The following is a 21089-nucleotide window of genomic DNA, read 5'->3' as shown; positions in this document are numbered from 1 at the left end:
CTTTTCAAAGAAAGACAAATGGTTCTCTGTTGATTTAGGCTAAGCTAAAGAAGTAGGAGTTAGAAAAGACAGAGTTGTTATCACAGCAGATGTTTGATTTAGAATAAAAATGAGTGCCTGACTCTAACAGCCCTACTTCACTACAGAAAGGATGGAAAGCAACTGAAATGTACAATAGACTAACATGTAGTTCAGCAGTCACTTTTAAGAGAAAATTTCAAGCTGCAGAAACTGAAATTCTATAAGGTGACAAATGGAGCAAGATAACAATTGCATGTGCCCTGCATCTCTGCCCCTACCAAGACACCAACACTGCTTATCTCCACTCCAAAAGCTGGGTTCCCGTGATCAACTTTTATCATCTATTCTCCTTCCTTTGAGACTAGAGGGCTGCTCTGTTCTTATCTTCTGTTTTCCCTGAGGACTGCCCACTCCAAGACTTATAGTAACAAAAGTTTATTGTTGCACCTCATGCTGATCTTTCAGAATTAACCACCAAACTGAACACCTCACTACTGACCAGTTGACCACCCCATCCCCTCTGCCTGGCTATTCATGGGTGAATGTATCTTCTGTGAGTACCCATCTTAGCAGATGTGTCTCATCTCTTGATTTCTCCTTTTGAGAAAACCCTGGCCAATCAACACTATCAAAATACCATATAAATTCTCAATATTCCTAGTCAGGGCAGAGAGCAGTTTGTAACTATCAATTGCTTTTTGCTTTCTAAAGACATGCAATGTTATTCTGAATTTAAAAGGGCCAGTATAATTTCTCATCATGTTAACAAATCACTTAGGAATTCCTGAGTCTTGCAATAGCTCCCCTTTTGAGCATTGCATTAAAGGACTCTTAAGTAATAAAGTGGGAGGGAAAGACAGAAAAGACAAGGAAGCGACAGAAATGTATAAATATATTTAGAACATAAAGTGTGCACTAATTTATAATTATTAGTAGACATGTCATGTTTCTAGTGCGCTCCCCCTCCCCCGCCAAATCTGGAGCTTAATCACAATTAACAATCATGTTTTCTTTCTTCTAGTTAAATGTTATATGCTAGAATAACCCAAGTCTGTCTAAAACCAGCCATGCAAATAATTGAAAAAAAAGGCTCATGTTTTATTAGATTCTCCCTCCTTCATGTCAAGCGGGTGATAAAAAAGTTGAATTAACTTGTATCAAACTAATTCTTACATTATTTCTAAGACTATCATATAATGTTATTCAGAAAAAGAAACTATTTTTAAATTTTAAATTTCAGACTAAAAACTTACTGCTTCTGCATTTATGAAATAGCTCCACTTAGTTTAAATTTCCATCATATGACAAAAATGCCTGCTGGTAAATTTTCCTTTTTATACTATAAATGTGGACTAGTGTGCATGTTTTAGTCTTTTTTCGCCTAATTTCAGTTTCCCCTAAATTTTAGTTTTTTTTATGATTTCTATGAAGATAAAATAACTTCTACTGAAAGTTCAGTAAATACATTATTTTACTTTACTTTCATAGTGAAAATACACAATTTTTAAAAAAATCATATTATCAGTTAACTACAAATACTTTCACGCTATATAACACCATTATGTTTCTTTGAAGACTTTAGACTAATAAAATCCATTTCCTCCAATACTTTCAATTCTAGGAAAAACACAGATTGACATTACCCAGAGTAATAAAATTAAGATATTCAGAGAAATAGTTCTCATTAGCTAGCATGATCTGGTGCTATAGTGTCCCATATTGTGTAAAACTTACTTTTTATTTATTACTTTTCACTAATAGGTTACAGTCATTTGTTTGATATTACTGTGAATATTTACATAATGAATGCCAGAGACACTATGCATTCAGCAACAACATGCTCATTTGTTCACAGTAATTGCATAGTTGAGCTAGCCTATGAACCAGAATATGCTGATCTGGTTGGCAGGAAACAGGATGAAAAAAAATGGACCACCATGTTGTCTCAAACTGAAACCTCAAATGTTCCCTCTCTTGCCACAAAGTGATTATGCAACATGCTACGAGTCTCTAAAGGGCAGAACATTACCCCAAAGTAGTTACTTGGCTAAGCCTGACGTCCTATGACACATTTCTGAGTTATTGGTGGTAGAATTATACTCTAAATCTAACTCTGTGTCTATTGCAACAAATTAGATTCAAAATAAGTAAATAAAAAAAATTATGTATCACATAGCCTGACATTTTCTTTTAAAAGTAGGCTTCAAAATTGAGGAAAGACTAAGAAATCTCAACATCTTTAATTTACATTTTCAGACATATTTTCTGAGTCTTGAAGTGGGTAGGTAGATAATTAGGAATGAAATGCAACCAGGGGAACTTGGTTCTAGGTGATAGCTCACTCAGACAGTTCACTGAAAATCTTGCATGAGTACAATAGGCATTCAGCCAGTGGGAAAAAAAGTGAACTAGTCCAATATCTACTTTGAATTGTGATAACTTGACTGGTTTTAAGAGTTGTCACCTTGGTCTTACAAACTTTAGAATATAATTCTCTAACTTCAAACTTGATAAATGTTTACCTTCCTACTCTGCAGTAAATAAGCTCTTACTACCCAGGGTGTCTTGTGTAAGTGCTCCTTGGATGTGCCTTGTCCCCTCCCACCTCTTATAGGTGGAGAACAGATTTTTTTTCCCCCACTCAGTACTGGGGATTGAACCCGGGCCCTTAAGCTTGCTAGGCAAGTGGTCTACAAGCATGACACATTCCCAGTCAGATGTTTAATTTATGTTACAGCCTAATCATCAAGCAGTTTTTAAAATTAGAATGTTCACCTTGACATTTGTGAATTTAGAACAAAATATCTAATTTTAGTCCTTTCAACTATACTAAACATTTAAAAAAAAAAAGATTTCTTAAACCAAAGAAGGATAGATATATCAAGAATAAAATACAGCTTCAGCAAGCTTAGTCTGACTCCAGGGTAGAATATCCTACAGTAAAATATTAAAGTGGACAAATCAACCCCCAAAAGCCATAACCCTCCTCCGTTCCCTGCAGTAAATCAGCAAAAAAGCAAATAAATACCTCAAATAGAAAGGTGACAAGGGTCTTTCATCTTCCTGCGAACTAAAAGGAAAATAAATTTTGAGTTAATATAATTTCTGTTAATAGAACATGTCAATTTTACTAAAACTCTGTTCTACCTGTCACAAATTTTGTTTTGGTACATTAGCAGTAATCTCTGGAGGAAGTTAGTAAAAAATACACTGTCCCTCAGACCTAACCAAGGTTGATTACTTCCATCAAGAGAGGCTTCTTTCCAGATGTGCCTAAGGCAAAAGTAAATCATAGCACAATTTCCAGAAGAAGCTTCCCACTTCCTTATTTCACAAGTCCAATTCAAGTACTCAGACATTATACCAAACTCTTCAAATGATCACACACACCATTACCTGAACAAAGTTAACTGTAGCTCAGTAACATGACGATGAAAGTGAGAAGTAGCCTAGAAAATATTTCTGTTACATGTGAGACGCTTCAGGAAGGTACCCAGCAAGGAAGAGCAAGCACACCAGTGAGTCAACACGCATGCTCTTGTGTTCTTCCTACAGTTGCTCTACTAAGTACTAACTAGTGGGGAAAATATGAAAGGACATAAAGGAAATTGCAGGCATAGTTTAAGTTCCTCAAACAACATAGAAGCAATGGGAAGCTTAATATAAAGGCATCTAGTCTTCAAAAAATGTAAAATATATGCTGTAATTATTTTTTCTTTCTTTTACATGACTTTTTCTTTAAAAAAAATCTGAAAGCATAAAGTGCTTTGTTTTCTTAAAGATCATGGATCAAAAGGAAAATGTTTGCTTTAACTGCTACAATCTTACTACAGAGTTATAATCTCTCTCTCTCTCTCTCTCTCTTTCTCTCTCTCTCTCACACACACACACACACACACACACACACAAATTTGTTCTAGGAGTTAAAAAGATTTAACATTCCAACTGGAATATGGCACATAAAATATAACACACTAATTTTGATCCTCTCCTGATCTGGGTGTGCAATTTCCATCTAGTTTATCTACTCTAATACCTAAGTTGTCAAAGACATTAATGTTTATAATTAACTGTGCTAATTCTTTCCATGTGAAGAATAAGTGATAAGTGATGGATCAGCTTTACTCTAAGGTGGATGGGTTCAGGGCAAAGCTTGTTGAGCTAAGTTGCAGAGATTATGAGTTAGAGGTGACAACATCTGGGAAATGGCCAGGTGTTCTGGGACAAAACCACTTGCAGTGGCATAGGAAGTGACTGCTTTAAGCTAACCCAACATAGTAGCTTACATATGTGGTTTCAAACTATTCCTAGAAAACACTTAACAAGACACTTACAAAAATTAGGATTGGGGTAGTTTCCTAATGAAGTAATCTATGTCTTAAAGTACTAATTCTGAACAACACTAGGCCAAAAAAGCTACCACTAAAAACCTTATAATGATTTTATATTGTTAGAGGAAAACTGCCTCTATGTATTGTAAAATGAGGGCTGGACCACTTTCTTTGCCCAGAACAGATCGCTAATGCTAATATGTAACAAATTAAAGTGAAAATTAGTATGCTTACCTTAAAATAGTTTGTTGAACATTGAATTAGGAATATGTTTGGTTTTTTTAAGAGGCACTTCTGGGAGATGATGCAGATCGTGTAGGGCTCTGAACACAGATGTTCCTGTGCTTCAGCTAATGTTTTCTGAGGGTACGTGCTAAATTTCTTTGTAGTAGAGTCAATTCTTTCTTCCTTTCCACCTTGCCTCCCTCACATATTTATTCATTAGGATTGAGGGCCAGTACTACCCCAGGGGCTCCACATTAGTCATCTCACTATGATCCTGGAAAAACACCCTCCCTGTACTTGGCCCTTGCTTTTGAAATTTTTTTATTCAGATAAAATGCAGCCTCAGAAAAGGTGTGTAACTTATCCAGATTGTGATGCAACACTATCTGTGACTAGTGGCTTACATGCTTTGGTATCACACGTAAGTCCATTTTGGTTATTTATTGTCTTCACCTCAATTTTAACCTACAAAATATGGTGCAATGACTAGGTTATGGGATGCCCATAATCCAGTAGCTCTCAAGGAGATCCTGTGGAGTACATAAGCTTCTTGTCAAGCTTTTTATTCTACCAGCTCTACATCCTCAGTCCTAATGCATTATGACTGATAGCATTTATAAGGCAATCATTAAAACATAGTGGTGGTATGTCAGGAGTGTCTCTTGATAGAAACACAAGGTTTTGATCATAAGCAAACTTTTTTTTTAGGCTGCATTTGCATAAGGTGTATTTGTCAATGAAAGACAAAATTAGAAATTCTGAATGAGGATATGTCCCTGAAGTTTTCCAAATTTAATTGTTCTAAAAGAAAAAAATGTAAGCAATGAAATTGAGACAAAATGAAACAGATTCTATATATTATTTAGTCAATAGAAAGACTCAGTGGGGTGCAAATCCATGCACAGAACACCTCCACCTCCCCAAAACAAAAACCCACTGTTATTTGAAAAGAAAATGAGGGGTTAATAAAAATTTTCATAGGTAATAAGCATATTTTTCCTTTTCCTTTCATAAAAATACCCTTGCCTGGGATTTAGGAATATACTCTTGACAAAAGCATAAATCTGAAACAACTAAAACATTGATTTTCAGTTTATTAATTTTTAAAATCAACATGCTACCTTGATTTTTTCTTTTTTTTTTTTTTTTTTTTTTGTACTGGAGATTGAATCCATGGGTACTTAATGACTGAGCCACATCCTCAGAATCTCACACACACACACACACACACACACACACACACACACACACATAAATTATTAGAGACAGGGTCTCACTGAGTTGCTTAGTACCTCGCTAAGTTGCTGAGGCTGACTTTGAACTCATGATCCTCTTACTGGGATTACAGGCATGTGCCCAGCACTACCTTGATTTTTTGGGGGGGATATCAGGGATTGAACTCAGGGGCACTTGACCATGGAGTCACATCTCCAGCCCGATTACTATTATTGTTATTTTGTATTTTACTTAGAGACAGGGTCTCACTAAGTTGCTTAGCGCCTCACCATTGCTGAGGCGCTATCTCAGCCTCCTGAGCCACTGGAAGTACCTTGATTGTTTTTTAAAAAAAAATTAAAATATTTATTTTTCAGTTGTAGTTGGACACAATACCTTTATTTTATTTATTTTTATGTGGTGCCCAGGATTGAACCCAGGGCCTCGCACATGCTAGGTGAGGGTTCTACCACTGAGCCCCAGTCACCTTGATTTTTTAAGGCAGTTTTAAGGGGGAAAAAAATGGCCAAGGACAATACTGCTCAATAGAATTGAGAAAAGAAACTTTTCCATAGAATTTACAATTCAGAATACAAAACATTTGAAAATATCACCATTTCTACATAGCTGTGCAAAAAAGATATTGTGCTTTTATTATAAGCCCCCCAAATTTATTTACATAGGTTATTTATGCCTGTTCCTAGCTTTGTGTCAATCAGTCATTTCCAGTGATATTAAAGAATCTTACCTAAATTCCAATTTGAGCATAATTTGTAAGAACTTTTTGTCTAAGTTCTAAATTTAGAATTTTGATTCATGTTTAGATTTTCAAAATAAGCACGTGTACTGTGAAGAAGGAATCGTGTGTCATGAAATGATGTCAATGACAAATTGTAACAATTAAGAATTCACTAGATCCTCCTTGGTTACCCTATATCAATTCCATGTTTTAATTATTTCTCATTTGCTGACTCTGGATAATAGTCAAGTTTAAGCAGATAATTCTTTTTTTTTTTTTTTAAATTCAAACGTACATTGAGAGATTTGGGCAATCACCTCATTAATGTCACATAAGCAAGCACTTAGCATCTTCAAATATGTGGTATTACATTCTCTCAAAACAATTGCCTACGGGAGAACATTTATTGAAGAGATCCAGATCTAACAATCTACAACTGAATATGGCAATAGTTTGGACATTAGGACTTTGGCAGGGTCCTAATTTATTTTTTATATAGCCTAAATGCATATGAATAAATGATGCCTAGATTCAATCTGTTCAGGAGCTACACAAATTTCTAAACTGAAGCCACAAAATGAAATGCCTATCAACTGGACAGGGAGCTAACTAAAAATCAAGAAAAGCATGGGGTTTCACATGTCTAAGAAAAACCAAATACTGTTGGTAGAATTCCCAGAATGAGGTATTCAGAATGGACTTCAGTTATTAGATCAAACCACCACTCCATTCAATTTCCTTTTCAATTGTCCTCATAAATGGCCCAATTAGTTCAACTTTCTAATTGGTTAATGTGGCTGGAGACCAAGAAATTAACATAATTTGCATATTTAACAATACACTTTAAATACATTTTCAATTGATTCCAGATTGAAAAAAATAGTTTGTAATTGTTCCTGGAGTACTGAAAAGTATAGAAAAATAAGTAAATGCTCAGGATTAGGCTCCATTCATTGAAGAAACTAGGAAAACCATGTATAGGGGCTTAAAAAAAAACACAACAAAAAAACAGTTAAAAAGAGGAATCGAGGGACAACGGAAGCAAAGTACTAAGTTAATTTGTTTTCCCCTAAAACTCAGGCTTTTTCCTCACATATTGCAGAATGTGCTAAGGGGAAGAATTTTCCTAGAGAAATTTTCTTAGAAAATGATGAGGGAAGTGATGTTTGCACATTTTTTTTTTGCTTCCGTCCTCTCAAAATATAAAGTGTCCTGCTTACTCCAGTGTTTAGCTCAGCCACTGTCTCAGGCCTTAGCTGTCCCCTCCCCCGCTACCACTGGGCAGTGAGGTAGCAGCTTAGGTTTCCAGTTTGACCCCATTCAGGAATATTAACATAAAAAATAAGAAAAACAAAAGCCCCTCTTCTTTTTGGAAAACAAACATAAAAGTGTCAGACTCAAAGTTCAATGTTTGTGGCTATAATTTTGGGAAGATATTTTACAATTCTGTCTTGGAGGCCCAAACAGCTTAATGTATAGTTTTAATTTTGCACTTTGTTACTAAGAATTTAACACCTAGCCACTAGAAATATGAACAAATTACTGCTGTGCCAGAGTAGATAAATTGTCCTAATCAAAGGATAAATGCAAAGAACTGCAGCTGTTAATACTCACAGGACATGAATTTTTAGCCAACACTGAAAGGTATTATCTGGGGGGGGGGGGCAAAACAAATAGGCAAAAGGAAGACTTCCAAAGATTTAAACTTCTTTTTAATTCCAATAAAATAAGAAAGTAATTCTACCATTTTTTGGGACCGTTTAGTGAAAATTTGAAGTATATCATTATGAGCTGAATTGAGTTACCTCCCAAATATACACTGATGTCCAAACTCCCCACACCTCAGAATCTGACCTTGTTTGGAAACAGCCTTTACAGAGGTAATCGAGTTTTTCATAGAAATAGGGGAAATCTGGACAGACAAGCATGTGCAAGGGGGACGCCAGGTGAAGACTGGACAAACTGCTCCCAGAAAAGGAGCCACAGAAGGGAGAGAGGAAGAAAGGAGGCCTGGGATGGGCCACTCCCATTGCCTTCACAGGGAGAATGGCCCTGCCAACACTTTGACTTTGGGTCTGCCTTGAGAACTGTGAAGCAAGATGTCCTGTTGTTCTAAGTCACCAGTGTGTGGCACTTTACTACAGTGAACAAATACATCTGCTAAGAAGTTTTTGTTGTTGTTGTTGTTATTGTTTTTTTTTTTTTTTTAATTTTTAGTAAAAGAGATTGAACCCAGAGGCAATTAACCACTGAGCCACATTTCAGGCCCTTTTTATTTTGAGACAGGGTCTTACTAAGCTGCTTAAGACTTCACTAAGTTGCAGTGAATCAGTAGGCAGTCATGGTTTACTTTCCACGTCCTAATTGTAGCAAGAGATGCAAGAAAAATGGAAAACAAAGTTTCTTCTCCCACTGTCTTGTGGTCCTCCTGCCTCAGCCTCCCAAGTCACTGGGATTACAGGTGTGGGTCATCACATCAATTTTTCTCAAATTCAGAAATAAGAACCATCCTAACAAAGATGTCTCTGTCTTACAAAAGGGTTGTGCTCTCAAACTTCATTTGTAAGAATGCAAAGACTAGAATCAGTCTCCCACACTGCCTTGGGGATTGGATTTCCAGGCCTATACGCAAAACCCCACCTAAGCGCTCATTCGGGTGAATTATTCTCCTAAACAGACCTGGACACCAGATTTTCAAAACTTTGGATGATTTGGTTAGAAGTGTATTTTATATCAGGATGGTCATGTATATAAAATGGATGCAAATTTCATAAGATTGTTCTTATTTTTCTTGGATATGTTCTAGTTTGCTATATTTTATTTATATAAACTTGTGTAAAATACTATGAAATTGGCTTAATGAGCACCAACAGGTCATGGACCACAGTTGAGAAACACCCTTCAAAGACACTAAGGAACACACACCTCTCCTTGGCTTGATGCTTGATGCACACTCAGTGAATGCTGTTGAATTAAGATCTCTGATCCTGTAGGACCTAGTGAAGACATGTTCCTTCTCTGCTCCTCACCTGAATTTGCCCTGAGCCAAAAAAGAGAGAAAATAAGCCAAATATGCCAAGCAGTAGGCAAGATCACATAGTTCTGAAAAGCCATGAGGAGATTACAGAATGCTTCCAAGTCTCTGAAATATTCTCTCCTGATTGTAGCAATATGGTATAAATTATGTGGCTCACGGAGACAGTGAAGGAGACCCTTTTGCATAAATGGCCTCCTTGTGTTCCTCTTACTTTATGTCTGTGGCATTATCTGTCACCTGAAATGTCTTTTAGAATCAACGAGTTATATTCCTTGGAAGGAACTATGGATCATCTCATTTTATTTCAGTTCCACCTACTCATTTAGCTCCAGCTCTGGATGCCCATCTGATTAACAGCCTGCAGTGTTTGGTATATGCAGGTGAGGGAAGAGGAACAGAGGTCTTAATCAGTGGTGGGGAGAAGAAACTTTGTTTTCCATTTTTCTTGCATCTCTTGCCTACAATTAGGAGGTGGAAAGTAAACCATGACTGCCTACTGATTGATTGACATTGCACTTCCCTGGGGATGGTAGGCTGGGACACGTTTAAAAGTCACTGAATAGAAAGGAATCCCCATCCTGTTATACTTATGTCATATTAACAAGCCAACTGTTCTCCTGAAAGAAGTTTATTCCTAACTCCCATATTTTGCCAGTCACAAAACTGTTTGGACTCTATCTTCCAGAAAAGACACGAATCTCATCTTTCCACTGCCACTGCAATAGTCTTTCATGGGGACAGTACTCTGTTTCCCTGCTGCCCACATCAGTTCATCCTTAGTTTCTCTGCTTTCCAACTGCATGTAGGGTAAAATTCAAATGCCTAAACCTGGCACAGTAGTCCCTCCTACTCTGCCTACCAAACCTCTCTAGAACTCTCACTTCACCTCTGCATTTCCCTCCATTTGTACATGTTGCTCCTCCTGTCCAATATGCTTCTACCATCTCTTAGCTCAAGAGTCCTCTAACCCGGGAACCCATCTCCAGGACCCTGGAGAGGAAGCTGCCTCTTCATCCAGGCTCCTAGACACCATCGAGCTACAACAGTGCTGAGCACAGGAGTTTGGAGCTAGTCTTACGACTTGGATTTTATCTCTGTAGCACCAGCTCCTACCCAGGTATCTGGAATGCCGCATGCGCTCAGTAAATAGCTGCTAAATACAATCAGCATCATCAAGATTCTGCCAAGTGCTTACACTACACTTACATTAAATATTTTGAAAGCATATGCTGTTTATGATCTATAAAATTAATCTTGACAATTGGAAGCATTCTGACTTCTGTTTGTTGATTATTATAAATGAGCATGTTCTTTTCTAGTGAGACTACCCTGGTACCATGGGTTTCCTCCCATCCTTACTTAAGGAAAAGAAAATAATTTTTTTCAACAGCACAATTAGAGGAGGGAGTTCTGTCATGATGCCCATAATGTAAGCACTGTACTCTCCGAGGTGTACCGAGAACCCAGAAAAGGATACGTTCAGGCAGGGCAATGTTTGAATACGGCCTTGCCACACACTATGTGTTTGTTCTGGCTTAAGAGCAGGAAAAGAAAATCATTTCACCTCACTGCAAACCCAAAGGTTGTTTGGAGTTTAAAGAAAATTTTGGTTTAGTCTCAAAACTGTTTTCAAGGCAGCTGGAAGCTTTCATTTGTTTGAGAAGCTGACCGTTATCCTATTGTAGACAAAGAGAAGAGTGCCTTGATGAGGCAGTGATTTAGAGTATGTAATACCTACAGTGACACTTTCTTTGGGGTTGAAATTAGTTGATGAGAAAATATTTTTAGAACATTGATGAATAAGTTAAAAATATTTTTAAACTCTAATCACTGAAACAAAACCAAGAATCGACTCGTAATGCAAAATATCTGCAGAAAAGAAGAAGAAAATAGTAAATTATTTTTGCTAACTTCTTTCAACATTTACCTTCATTAGAAATTTCTTTTGCCTTGGAAATACAGTTTTTACTCAGCACATATATAATTTCCCAAACTGTGAACTCTGAATGTGGAAATCTTGAGGGAGACAGAGACGTGCATGCAAAGGCAATGTAAATTGTCCTGTCATCTGCCCCTCTGCTAGAAGAGGACCCTGAATAAAACAGTGGGTGACAGCTTGTTTCTGGCCTGGCTGTGATCTTACCCTGGGTTGTACAATGATGAGAAGAGCTGGAGAGGGGGTGAAGGCTCCATATGGACCCATGCTTGGGCTCTGGGAGCCACCATGACCATGGGCAAGTACTCATTTAGCAAAATTTTTTGAGTGTATATGACTTATTAGAACCTGTAACAGGTGCCAGAGATACACAGGCTAATATGATGTGGCCCCAGTCCTCACCGAATTTATAGATGATCCAAGATAGAGAGACCTGAAATTTGAAGAGGATTATGAAAACAGGGTTTGCAACTACCATTGATTGAAAGCTCACCATACAAGGCAGGCTTCTGTGCTAGGAGTATGTATACCTTATCCCATTCAGTCATCAAAGGCATCCTTGGAGGAAGGTATTACTAACCAGATTTTTCAGATAAGAAAAACAAGTTTTAGAAAGGCCAATTAACTGTTCCTGGCCCTGGAGGCAGGCAGCATGGAGCTTCTGGTCCAATCGTTTGAAGCCATAGCTCCAGTGGCTCACTCTCTGAAGCATGGGGTGGTCTGGCAGGTGAGGTGAAGTTGGGTAAGGTAAGCCACACTGGGAGTGGGCTCCGGGGGTCACACAGGCATTATTGGGAGAAAGAAAAGGACAGGTGGAGAGCTCTTCACAGAAGGAGAAGAGGATGTGCTCTGGAGGCTTGAGGAGATGGCACGCCTGCTCAGGAGGACCACAGAGGGAGGTAGGGCCTGGGGAGCAGCCGTGGCCTGCCAGACAGAGGCCACAGCTGACACTTGACAGACAGTGAATTTTATGTTAGGTCAGGGAGCTGAAAATGAAGGAGAGTCACTTATAAAAATACAACGCAGTGTATCAATGGTCTACTCTGCCCAGAACTTGATATCTAATTTCAGTTTCAGGGGTTATTTTAACCTAGACAGTGAGATCACATTTCTTTCCATTATCATTCTGTGGACTGCAAAACTCTGATGTATTTATTATCACATGCTTTTTAAAAAATCCTTATTTTTTTCTAACCTTTTAATTTCATTCATTTAATATGACCTAAATAAAGCAGTTCACTTTTATTTCTAGTAAGATTTTCTGGATTTTATATTATATTTGATCAGAAGATATGTTTTCCTGACCCCAGTCCTTGAAGATTTTATGGATGTATTCTTTAACCTCCCCTCCCTCAGTATTTTCACTTAGGTATCTTAATTTTAAAATCAACTTCTAGCCGGGCGTGGTGGTGCACACTTTAATCCTAGTGGCACAGGAGGATTGTGAGTTCAAAGCCATCCTTAGCAATGGAGAGGTGCTAAGCAACTCAGTGAGACCCTGTCTCTAAATAAAATATGTAATAGGGCTGGGGATGTGGCTCAGTGGTTGAGTGCCCCTGAGTTCAGTACCCAGTACCCCCACCCCCCAAATAACCAACTTCTAACATTCCTATCTATCTTGTATTCCACCCGTCAAACCCCAATATTTCAATTAAAACTAAAATCAAATGTCCACTTTTGGCTTTTGGATGATTTGTGCAAGGCCTATAATGTGGCATGCTTTATTGTTGTTTCTGGAGTCCAGAATTTGACAGTTTGACAATGATAGTATAAATATGTATTTGACTTCAGAAATAAAATTGATCTCAAAATGATAATTTAAAATTGAAAAAATTAAATCTGGACATATATCTGAATGCAGTGGTTTATGCCAGTAATTCCAGCCACTCAGGAGGCTAAAGCAAGAGGATCTCAAGATTGAGGCCAGCCTCAATTGAGGCCCTGGGTTTAATTCTAGTACCACTCCTCCACTCAAACATATATGCAAATATCTTTACCAGAAAAATACAGGGATCAAAAGATTCATTTAGAGTTGGATGCAATGGCACACAATTATAATCCCAACTACCTGGGAGACTGAGGCAGGAGGATTGCAAGTTCAAGGTGAGCCTAGGCAATTTAGTGAGACCTTGCCTCAGGGGGTGGGGAGGGTTAGGGATGTGGCACTGTGGTGGAGTACTTCTGGGTTCAATCCCCATTACCTCCTGCATTGCCTCTTTTGGCCTTGAACTTGTGATCCCTCTGCTTTAGTTTCCTGAGTCACGGGGATTGCAGGTGTGAGCTACTGTGCCCAGCTCATTTAGAATTCTTAAAGTGTACTCATATATACTTGGTCACAACAAAGTTCACCTGCTATTTTTATGCATAAAATGAATGTGGTATAATTTCCTTCAGCATATGAGGTTATGCCATCTGAAAAGATTAATTAAGATATGGAAAGAGTGAATATGTAACATTGTTCTTAACATTCTCCATTATTGTGTCCGCCAATAATTAAAAAAATAAATATTAAAAATTCTCTCTCTCTCTCTCTCTCCCTCCTCCCTCACTCTCTCTCTAAAAAAAAAAAATAGAAGTAAATCGATTCTTCAGTCTATAAATTACTTCTTGGTATCTATGACAAAACGTTTCTCCAAATATAAAGTAGTTTCTATCCTTATAAACAATAAGAAAATCTAAGTTCCTTTTTTAAAAAATCAAAGATGAATTCAACTTTTTTGAATAAATCCCACATGAAATAGAGAATTAATTCCAGATGGCTATTAAACAGACTTCTATTATCACTATATAGCAAAGGAAAAAAAGCAGAAGAGAAAATCTTTATATTTTAATATATATAAAGCAAAAACTTCATTTTTCTTAAATTGCCTTAATGGTTACAGTACTTCAGGGAAATAAACTAAAAACTATTTCCTTTTCTTCTCAGGCTAAATATCAAATATCATGCAATGTAAATAGAAGTAGTCTTTCAATTTTTTTCCTTTGCACTACCATATTATAGTTATATGTGAGTAAATTACTTGTTTTGGTATAAGAATATTCCCAGATATTATATTGGGAAGCTTTAGAAATTAAGTGCAGTATAGGGTTCTGGTGCACTTCCATTAAATTTCTCTACAGTTTCTAATTCAACAAGTATTTATTGAGCACCTAGTATGTATCTAGCATATGAAAACATCTTAGGCTCTCCGGAGTCCCTTGTAGTCTTGTAGTCATGGTACAGCAGGTGTTTACTTATTAGAGCTCCATGCTAATGGGAACAAGGTCAGGAGTTCAATTTCCCCTATTGGTTAGCTGTTTTTTCCCTTTTGGATAACAAGAAGCTCCTTCCTAAGTGTGTGATGGGGGAAAACCTCCCCTGTCAATCCCAAATACATGCTATGATCAACTTCATACACAAATGATTATTATTTAGATATCTGTATAGAATGTTTTCCATTTCTGTATATGTATGACTGGGTGAGTCATTTCCTTTTCCTGGATTTGAGTTCAATCTTCTGTAAAATACAAGAGATGATTTAGATGGTCTCTAAGGATCCACCTGGCTCTAAAATAAAGTCTATATTTTCATAATTCTCAAAAGCTATTTCTGCGTGTTTATAGTGCCATTACTCAGAATGGTAAAAAAATTAAAAACAACCCAACTGTCTATTAATAGAGGAATACATAAATAAAATTTTCTATATTCATCAGAAAATTATTCAGCCATAAAAATGAATGAAATACTAATATCTACTACAACGTGAATGAACTTTGATAATATTATACTAGGGAAAGAAGCCAGTCACTGAAGATTAGATATGATATGATTATATCATTCCGTTTATGTGAAAAGTCCAGAATAGGCAACTGTACAGAAACAAAAATGTATATTATTGTTTGCCCAGTGTGGTTGCCCAGTGCTGGGAGTTTGAGGTTGATAGCTACAGAACACAGGGTTTCTTTTTAGGTAATGAAGATATTCTAAAATTGATGACTGTACAACTCTGTGTAGATACTTTCCTTTTTCTCCCTGCTCCCCCCACCCCTTCCACCTTTGGTACTGGGGATTGAACCCAGGGCCTCCAGCATGCTAGGTAAGTGTTTTGCCACTGAACTATATGCCCAGCCCTTTGTGTATATATTACAAGCTACTGAATTGCACACTTTAAATGGGTAATTGTATGGTATGTGACTTATAGTTCAATAAAACTGTTTAAAAAGTTATTTCTGATTTCCTTGAGGGAAGAATAAGTAGTGCATTAAGAAAATTTTATATAGCACATATTATTTCTTTGGTAACGGATTCTGAGCTCCACATACAGATGGAATTATCACAGGAGAAAAACAGGGTAAAGATTTTTGAGAGTTTCAAGAAATTCAATTTGATGCTGTTTTCAATAGCATTCCCATAAACTATTCTAGATACCTCCCAACATCCAACTAATAAAACAGAATGCAATGGTAGATTGCATTCTACCACATGCACTCTTACATTCATGGAATTAGAAAATCTATCACAAATATAAGAATGAAAAACTAAAAGAAAAGCCACATGTCCTTCAAATCTGAGTAGTTTTATCATTGATAAAATCTACAATATTCATTAACTCCAATTTTTTTTTCCCATAAAATAAGTACCAAGGATGATGTTATTGTCTCATTTTACAGACAGTGGTAACCACTGCTAGCTTTCAGGCTGGGGTGTTTTCTGATGGCAAGTAAGTTCACTACCCTTACACTGTTTTCCCACTGTTTGTGATGAATACCTAACACCTCACTTTTCCAGTGGTATAGATAGGATGATTACCTTAAAAATTAAAACTATTCTTGCTTTAGTTCAGACTCTCTTCTTTATTTGGAGTAGTTAGCAAATAGGCTCCACAGATAATGCAGCCATCATGTGAGCACAGAGCCATGGAGATCTTATTTGTTCTCACTGACTTTTTCTTTTGCAGTACTGGGGATTAAACTGAGGGCCTTGCACATGCTAGGCAAGTGCTTTGCCACTGAACTACATCCCCAGCTCAATGACTTTTTGTTATTCCTGAATATAGGCCCTGTTGGCAATGAAGAATAAATACAGATATACAACCCTAGATGGATTAACCCAGATCTGAAGTGAGGCAGCTTGTAACTCCATCTTGCACTGTGTGTGGGGGAAGGGGACAGGAAGATGGGCTGCAGGGAGTGCTACCACTAAGTTAGGAATGATGAAGCCTTAAAGATGAAAGGTGTCCTCTCCTCAAGCAGTAGGGGGCTCTCTAACACCATGCAGAAGGCTCACAAGCCAGACCATCATTATTTGGGTTGTCCACTAGTGAAAATCCATACCATCCCCATGTTATCAGTAATTATATGTTTGCCAAAGGATATTCTAAAGACCAATCCTTAGGCAGATGATTCGGTTGATAAGAAGTTGCAAGGAAATTTTCAGATGTTGGATTACTAATACATGTTAATTAATCATGTAACTTAATTAATATGTTAATTAATCATGTAATTAATTATTCAACTTCTTTGAAAAGCCACTGAAATTTGGAATATTATGCACTTCACCATCTTAAAATTAGTATTCAGTAACATACTTGGATGTCATCACTTTTTCTTTAATATTTTTTGTAGTTGTAGATGGACAGAATGCCTTTATTTTATTTGCTTATTTCTATGTGGTGCAGAGGATGGAACCCAGTGCCTCAAGCATGCTAGGCAAACGTTCTGCCACTGAGCTACAGCCCCAGCCCTGGAGGTCATCACTTTCTAGATGAAGCAACGAAAAAGAGAATTATTAATCTCAGCTTTTCACTTTGGTAAAACAAACCCAGAAAAGAATTGGGTGCTTACACAGAAAGTAGATGCCAATGCACTAAAACTAAAGGAAGCTATATTCATCCAGTGCTCATGATCTCATCCCCCATCATTATCCTTTGTAGATATAATAAGTTAGGGGTTTTTGGAAAGTTATTTCTAGCAAATCAAAACATTGTTGTGAAAGTTGGGAGCTTTGTCAGAGGCATGAGATTCAGAGACATAAGATGTCTTGCTATTTTAGTCTGTTGAAGGTTTTCTACACATAGTAGAGATTTTTCCCTGTAAGTCCACAATACAAAAAAAAAAAAAAAAAAAAAAAAAAAAAAAAACAACAACCCAAAACCCCAGTGCAACAGGGTTGAGCCTGAGGTACAGGCGAACCTGGATCTGATAAAACATACTATTTCATTAGTAACAGAAGGTAAATTTAGTCTCTTTAGACTAAATTTATTTCATTTATTAATAGTCTCTCCCTTTTTTTTCTGTTATTTTATTCCTTTCAGGGAAAAATTTTCCAGATAGTAAGAATATCCATATGATACTCTGCATTGTGCTGTGTTTTGTCATCATCTATAAAAAGTACTCTGTAAATATTTAATATTTTAAAAAATAACTGGGAAAATTAAACCATCCCACAGATATTTAATAAGATCCTGTCTTTAAGTCATAAGTCTTCGAAAATAACTGCAAGAATCGGATACTTTACAGATGAACACAATTTAAACATTCAGCCTCTGCAAAGTTTTTACTCCAGCTTATGAGGTTCTAAATAGTTGAATCCATGCTGGAAACTCTGAAAATTACACCAAGTAATAAACAGATAGCAAAAGACATTAAATGAGACCAAAGTGTTTATTTCACTCTTAGTTTTCAACCTCATCTGTTATTCTCATCTCAGCAGCAGCAAAGGATCTTCTACATACTTCACAGTATTAAATAGAAGGCTAAAAAGTCAGTTACGGAAATTATAAGTAGACATTACAGTACGAATGTGCCCTCTAATAAGATCATAGTTTATGAGGTTAAATAAAACATAGGGTAATATCATCCACCTAGGCACATCTCTATTATTATGCTAATCATGCTGTGTATTACAGAATTCACCACATGGTATTGCAGTTGTCTGGTAATGTGTCTGCATCCTCACTAGCATGTGACCTCTTTGAAGCAGAGTCTCTGTCTTAATTACTTTGGGATCACTGGCAGGACATACTGTGTGGTCAAAGAGAAAATTTTTAAATGTTGTATGTTTTGTTTTAACAAACTGATGAACTAGTAAATGAAAGCGTCAATTACGAAAAAAAAACACTCACTTAAGGTCAGGATATTAAATATGCTAATTGGGTAGTACATATGTACATTCCTACGTATGCCAGCTGTCAATAGCTTTATTTAAGCTGTAATCATTAACTAGAATTTACATCAGTGCTTCTGTAAGTGTAGGCCATCTGGATCAGAGATGCTTTTAGGGAGTTGTTAAATGGAGACATTTTCCTTGCCACCTCCAGATTAGGATTTACACAAGGAGGGTAGCAAGAAGAAACTGATCTAAAAAATAAATTCCCCAGGCAATTCTCATGCCCCTAGAGTATGAGACACACTGACCTCTCTGCTCAATAAAATAATGAGCATGAATTTCTTTAATTGGTATTAAAAGTTATTCTTTTACTCATCCACTTTCCATTCAGTTCCTAGCCCTTTGGTTCTTTGACACAGAGTGAGTTGCACACATACTGCCAAGGCTCTGCCAAGTTCCTGCCTCAGCAGGAGGAGAAGGACAGGGTCAGTCAGCAATAGCTATCAATACCAGGACAGTCATGAACTTGAATCTGATAAAACAATTATAAATAGGAGTGGGAAGGTGTTCTGCACAAATGCTTAAACATACACATCCCTAGTGGAGAGAATCACACCAACATGGTCCTTGCCTTCAGGAGACTTATAATTAAAGGTAGGCACAGGCTAGAAGTAAAGACTGCAGGGAAATCAGTAAAGCAAGTTCTAAGAGCTGGGGGAATATTGTGACAGTGAGTGCACAAAGGAGTGAGAGTAAGCTACATGTAATAATGCAAAGAAACAAAAGTAGCAACTCATCATTCTTGAATGTAAATTCAAATCATCCCTAGATTTATTCCTATTAGGTTCATTAACAATGACTGACTACAAAATAATTCTTAGAAAATTATACTGATTTTATTTTATCTATCATCAACTTAACTGCCTAAACAATATTTTGGCAATATAAAGATCTATTTTCATCTTAACAGTTATTATATTATCAAGTAGCTATTACAGAGTTCAGTAATAGCTAATACTGTTCTCATGTATAATACAATCTACTTAAAACTGTTAAGAACTGACGTCATTATAACTTAAAAATGTCCCCAACTTGTTGGAAATCAAGTAAGACTTCAAAAAGTATACATTTGTTTTGGTCTCCTATGAGCTTTAAGCATATGACTTTTTCACTGAGTTAATATAAAAAAAAAATATAGATCTGTCCATGAACCACTTTCTCCTGCCTTTAATTATTAATTTTTGAAAAGAAATTCCTTGAACACCCTCATTAAGTTCCCATTACAGTGCACGTGTCAGTACAGTGAAAAAAAAAATCCATCCTGGGTTATCTCACAGTTAATATCTGCAGGAATCATTTTGTAAATAAACAATATATTTTTAAAATCTTATTTTCATTGTTAAATCAAATATTAAGTAACACATTTGTAGCCTGTTTTTTTAAAATGAAATTCATTTTTTTAAAAATCCAAATTACAATTTATTTATTTATTTATTTGTGTATGTAGTGCTGGGTTTTGAACCCAGGGCCTTGTGCAGGACAGGCAAGCACTATAACAACTGAGCTATATCCCTGGCTGAAATTCATTTTTATCTAGTTTTAATTTATAAATAAAACATATTTGCTATTTGATTTTAATCATTTTACTAATAAAATCCTCTAAATGAAGCATTTATATGGACTCAAATTCCGTTGCATGTAAAGCATTAAAATTGAAATAAGATAACATGATTGGCTAAAGTAATGTTTTAAACCATAAGATGTGACCTTGGGCAACTCGGTGACTTTCTACACGCCTCAGTTTTCCTGTTGTGAAATCGAAGGACTGGACTCAGTCAACACTGAGGTGACTTCCAGATTAACATTCCAGGATATATTATTCACTTATAAGTCTTATAGTTCACTAACACAGTTCCTTTTAACAAGACCTTTGTTTAAAATTTACCTTTCTCTGCTTTGGTACAACTCCTTTGCCACTCCCACCTCATCTATATTATAATCATTAATGAACAAAAACAGAACTTGTGCTCAATCATTCTTATAGAGCAGTTTTTTTTTTTTTTTTTAAAGTGCCACCAGTGGCATGTACAAATATGTAACCACAAATCCCATCAATGTGTACAACTATAATGCACCAATAAAAAATATGGGAAGAAAAGTGTGATTGCTGTAACAGATCTATCTAGAATTATTCAAAGGGAAATATTATCTTTAACATTGATTTCTGTTTATTATAATGCACTTATTGATAGAAAACCCTTGTCTACAAAAGAAGGCCCCTAAGATTCATTTTAAAAAGGTCTTCAGCCTATGGACATCCTCTGAGAGTCATAGTGGAAACATTGCTAAGAAACTGATTCAGTTCTTTTATAGACCTACTCAATATATTTCTTAGTCTGTTTTTCTTCAGATTTCAGATGTTTATTCTTACATTCACTTCCATTCCAAGAAGGATATAACTGAATGTAATGATCAAGTGGAAGAAGATAAGAAATTGG

The 21089-nt window shown here is 36.4% G+C and overlaps 1 protein-coding gene across 4 annotated transcripts in view; it reads right to left on the bottom strand.

Annotated features, from left to right (window-relative positions):
• The window catches only part of FAM13A (family with sequence similarity 13 member A), a 332113-nt gene that overhangs the window by 82831 nt on the left and 228193 nt on the right, over positions 1-21089 (bottom strand). For 3 of the 4 annotated variants that reach the window (XM_081303803.1, XM_081303804.1, XM_081303805.1), the window contains exon 8: positions 3050-3091. The exons of the other annotated variant lie outside the window; for it this stretch is intronic. In XM_081303803.1, the coding sequence (XP_081159929.1) occupies positions 3050-3091 (42 nt within the window). The remainder of the gene's footprint in view (positions 1-3049; positions 3092-21089) is intronic. 4 annotated transcript variants of the gene reach the window in all.

Source organism: Spermophilus citellus (assembly GCF_964194105.1).
Source record: "Spermophilus citellus genome assembly, chromosome: 8".
Lineage (NCBI taxonomy): Eukaryota > Metazoa > Chordata > Mammalia > Rodentia > Sciuridae > Spermophilus > Spermophilus citellus.
Note: the sequence above shows the minus strand (reverse complement) of the source record. Positions and strands in the feature narration are given on the sequence as shown.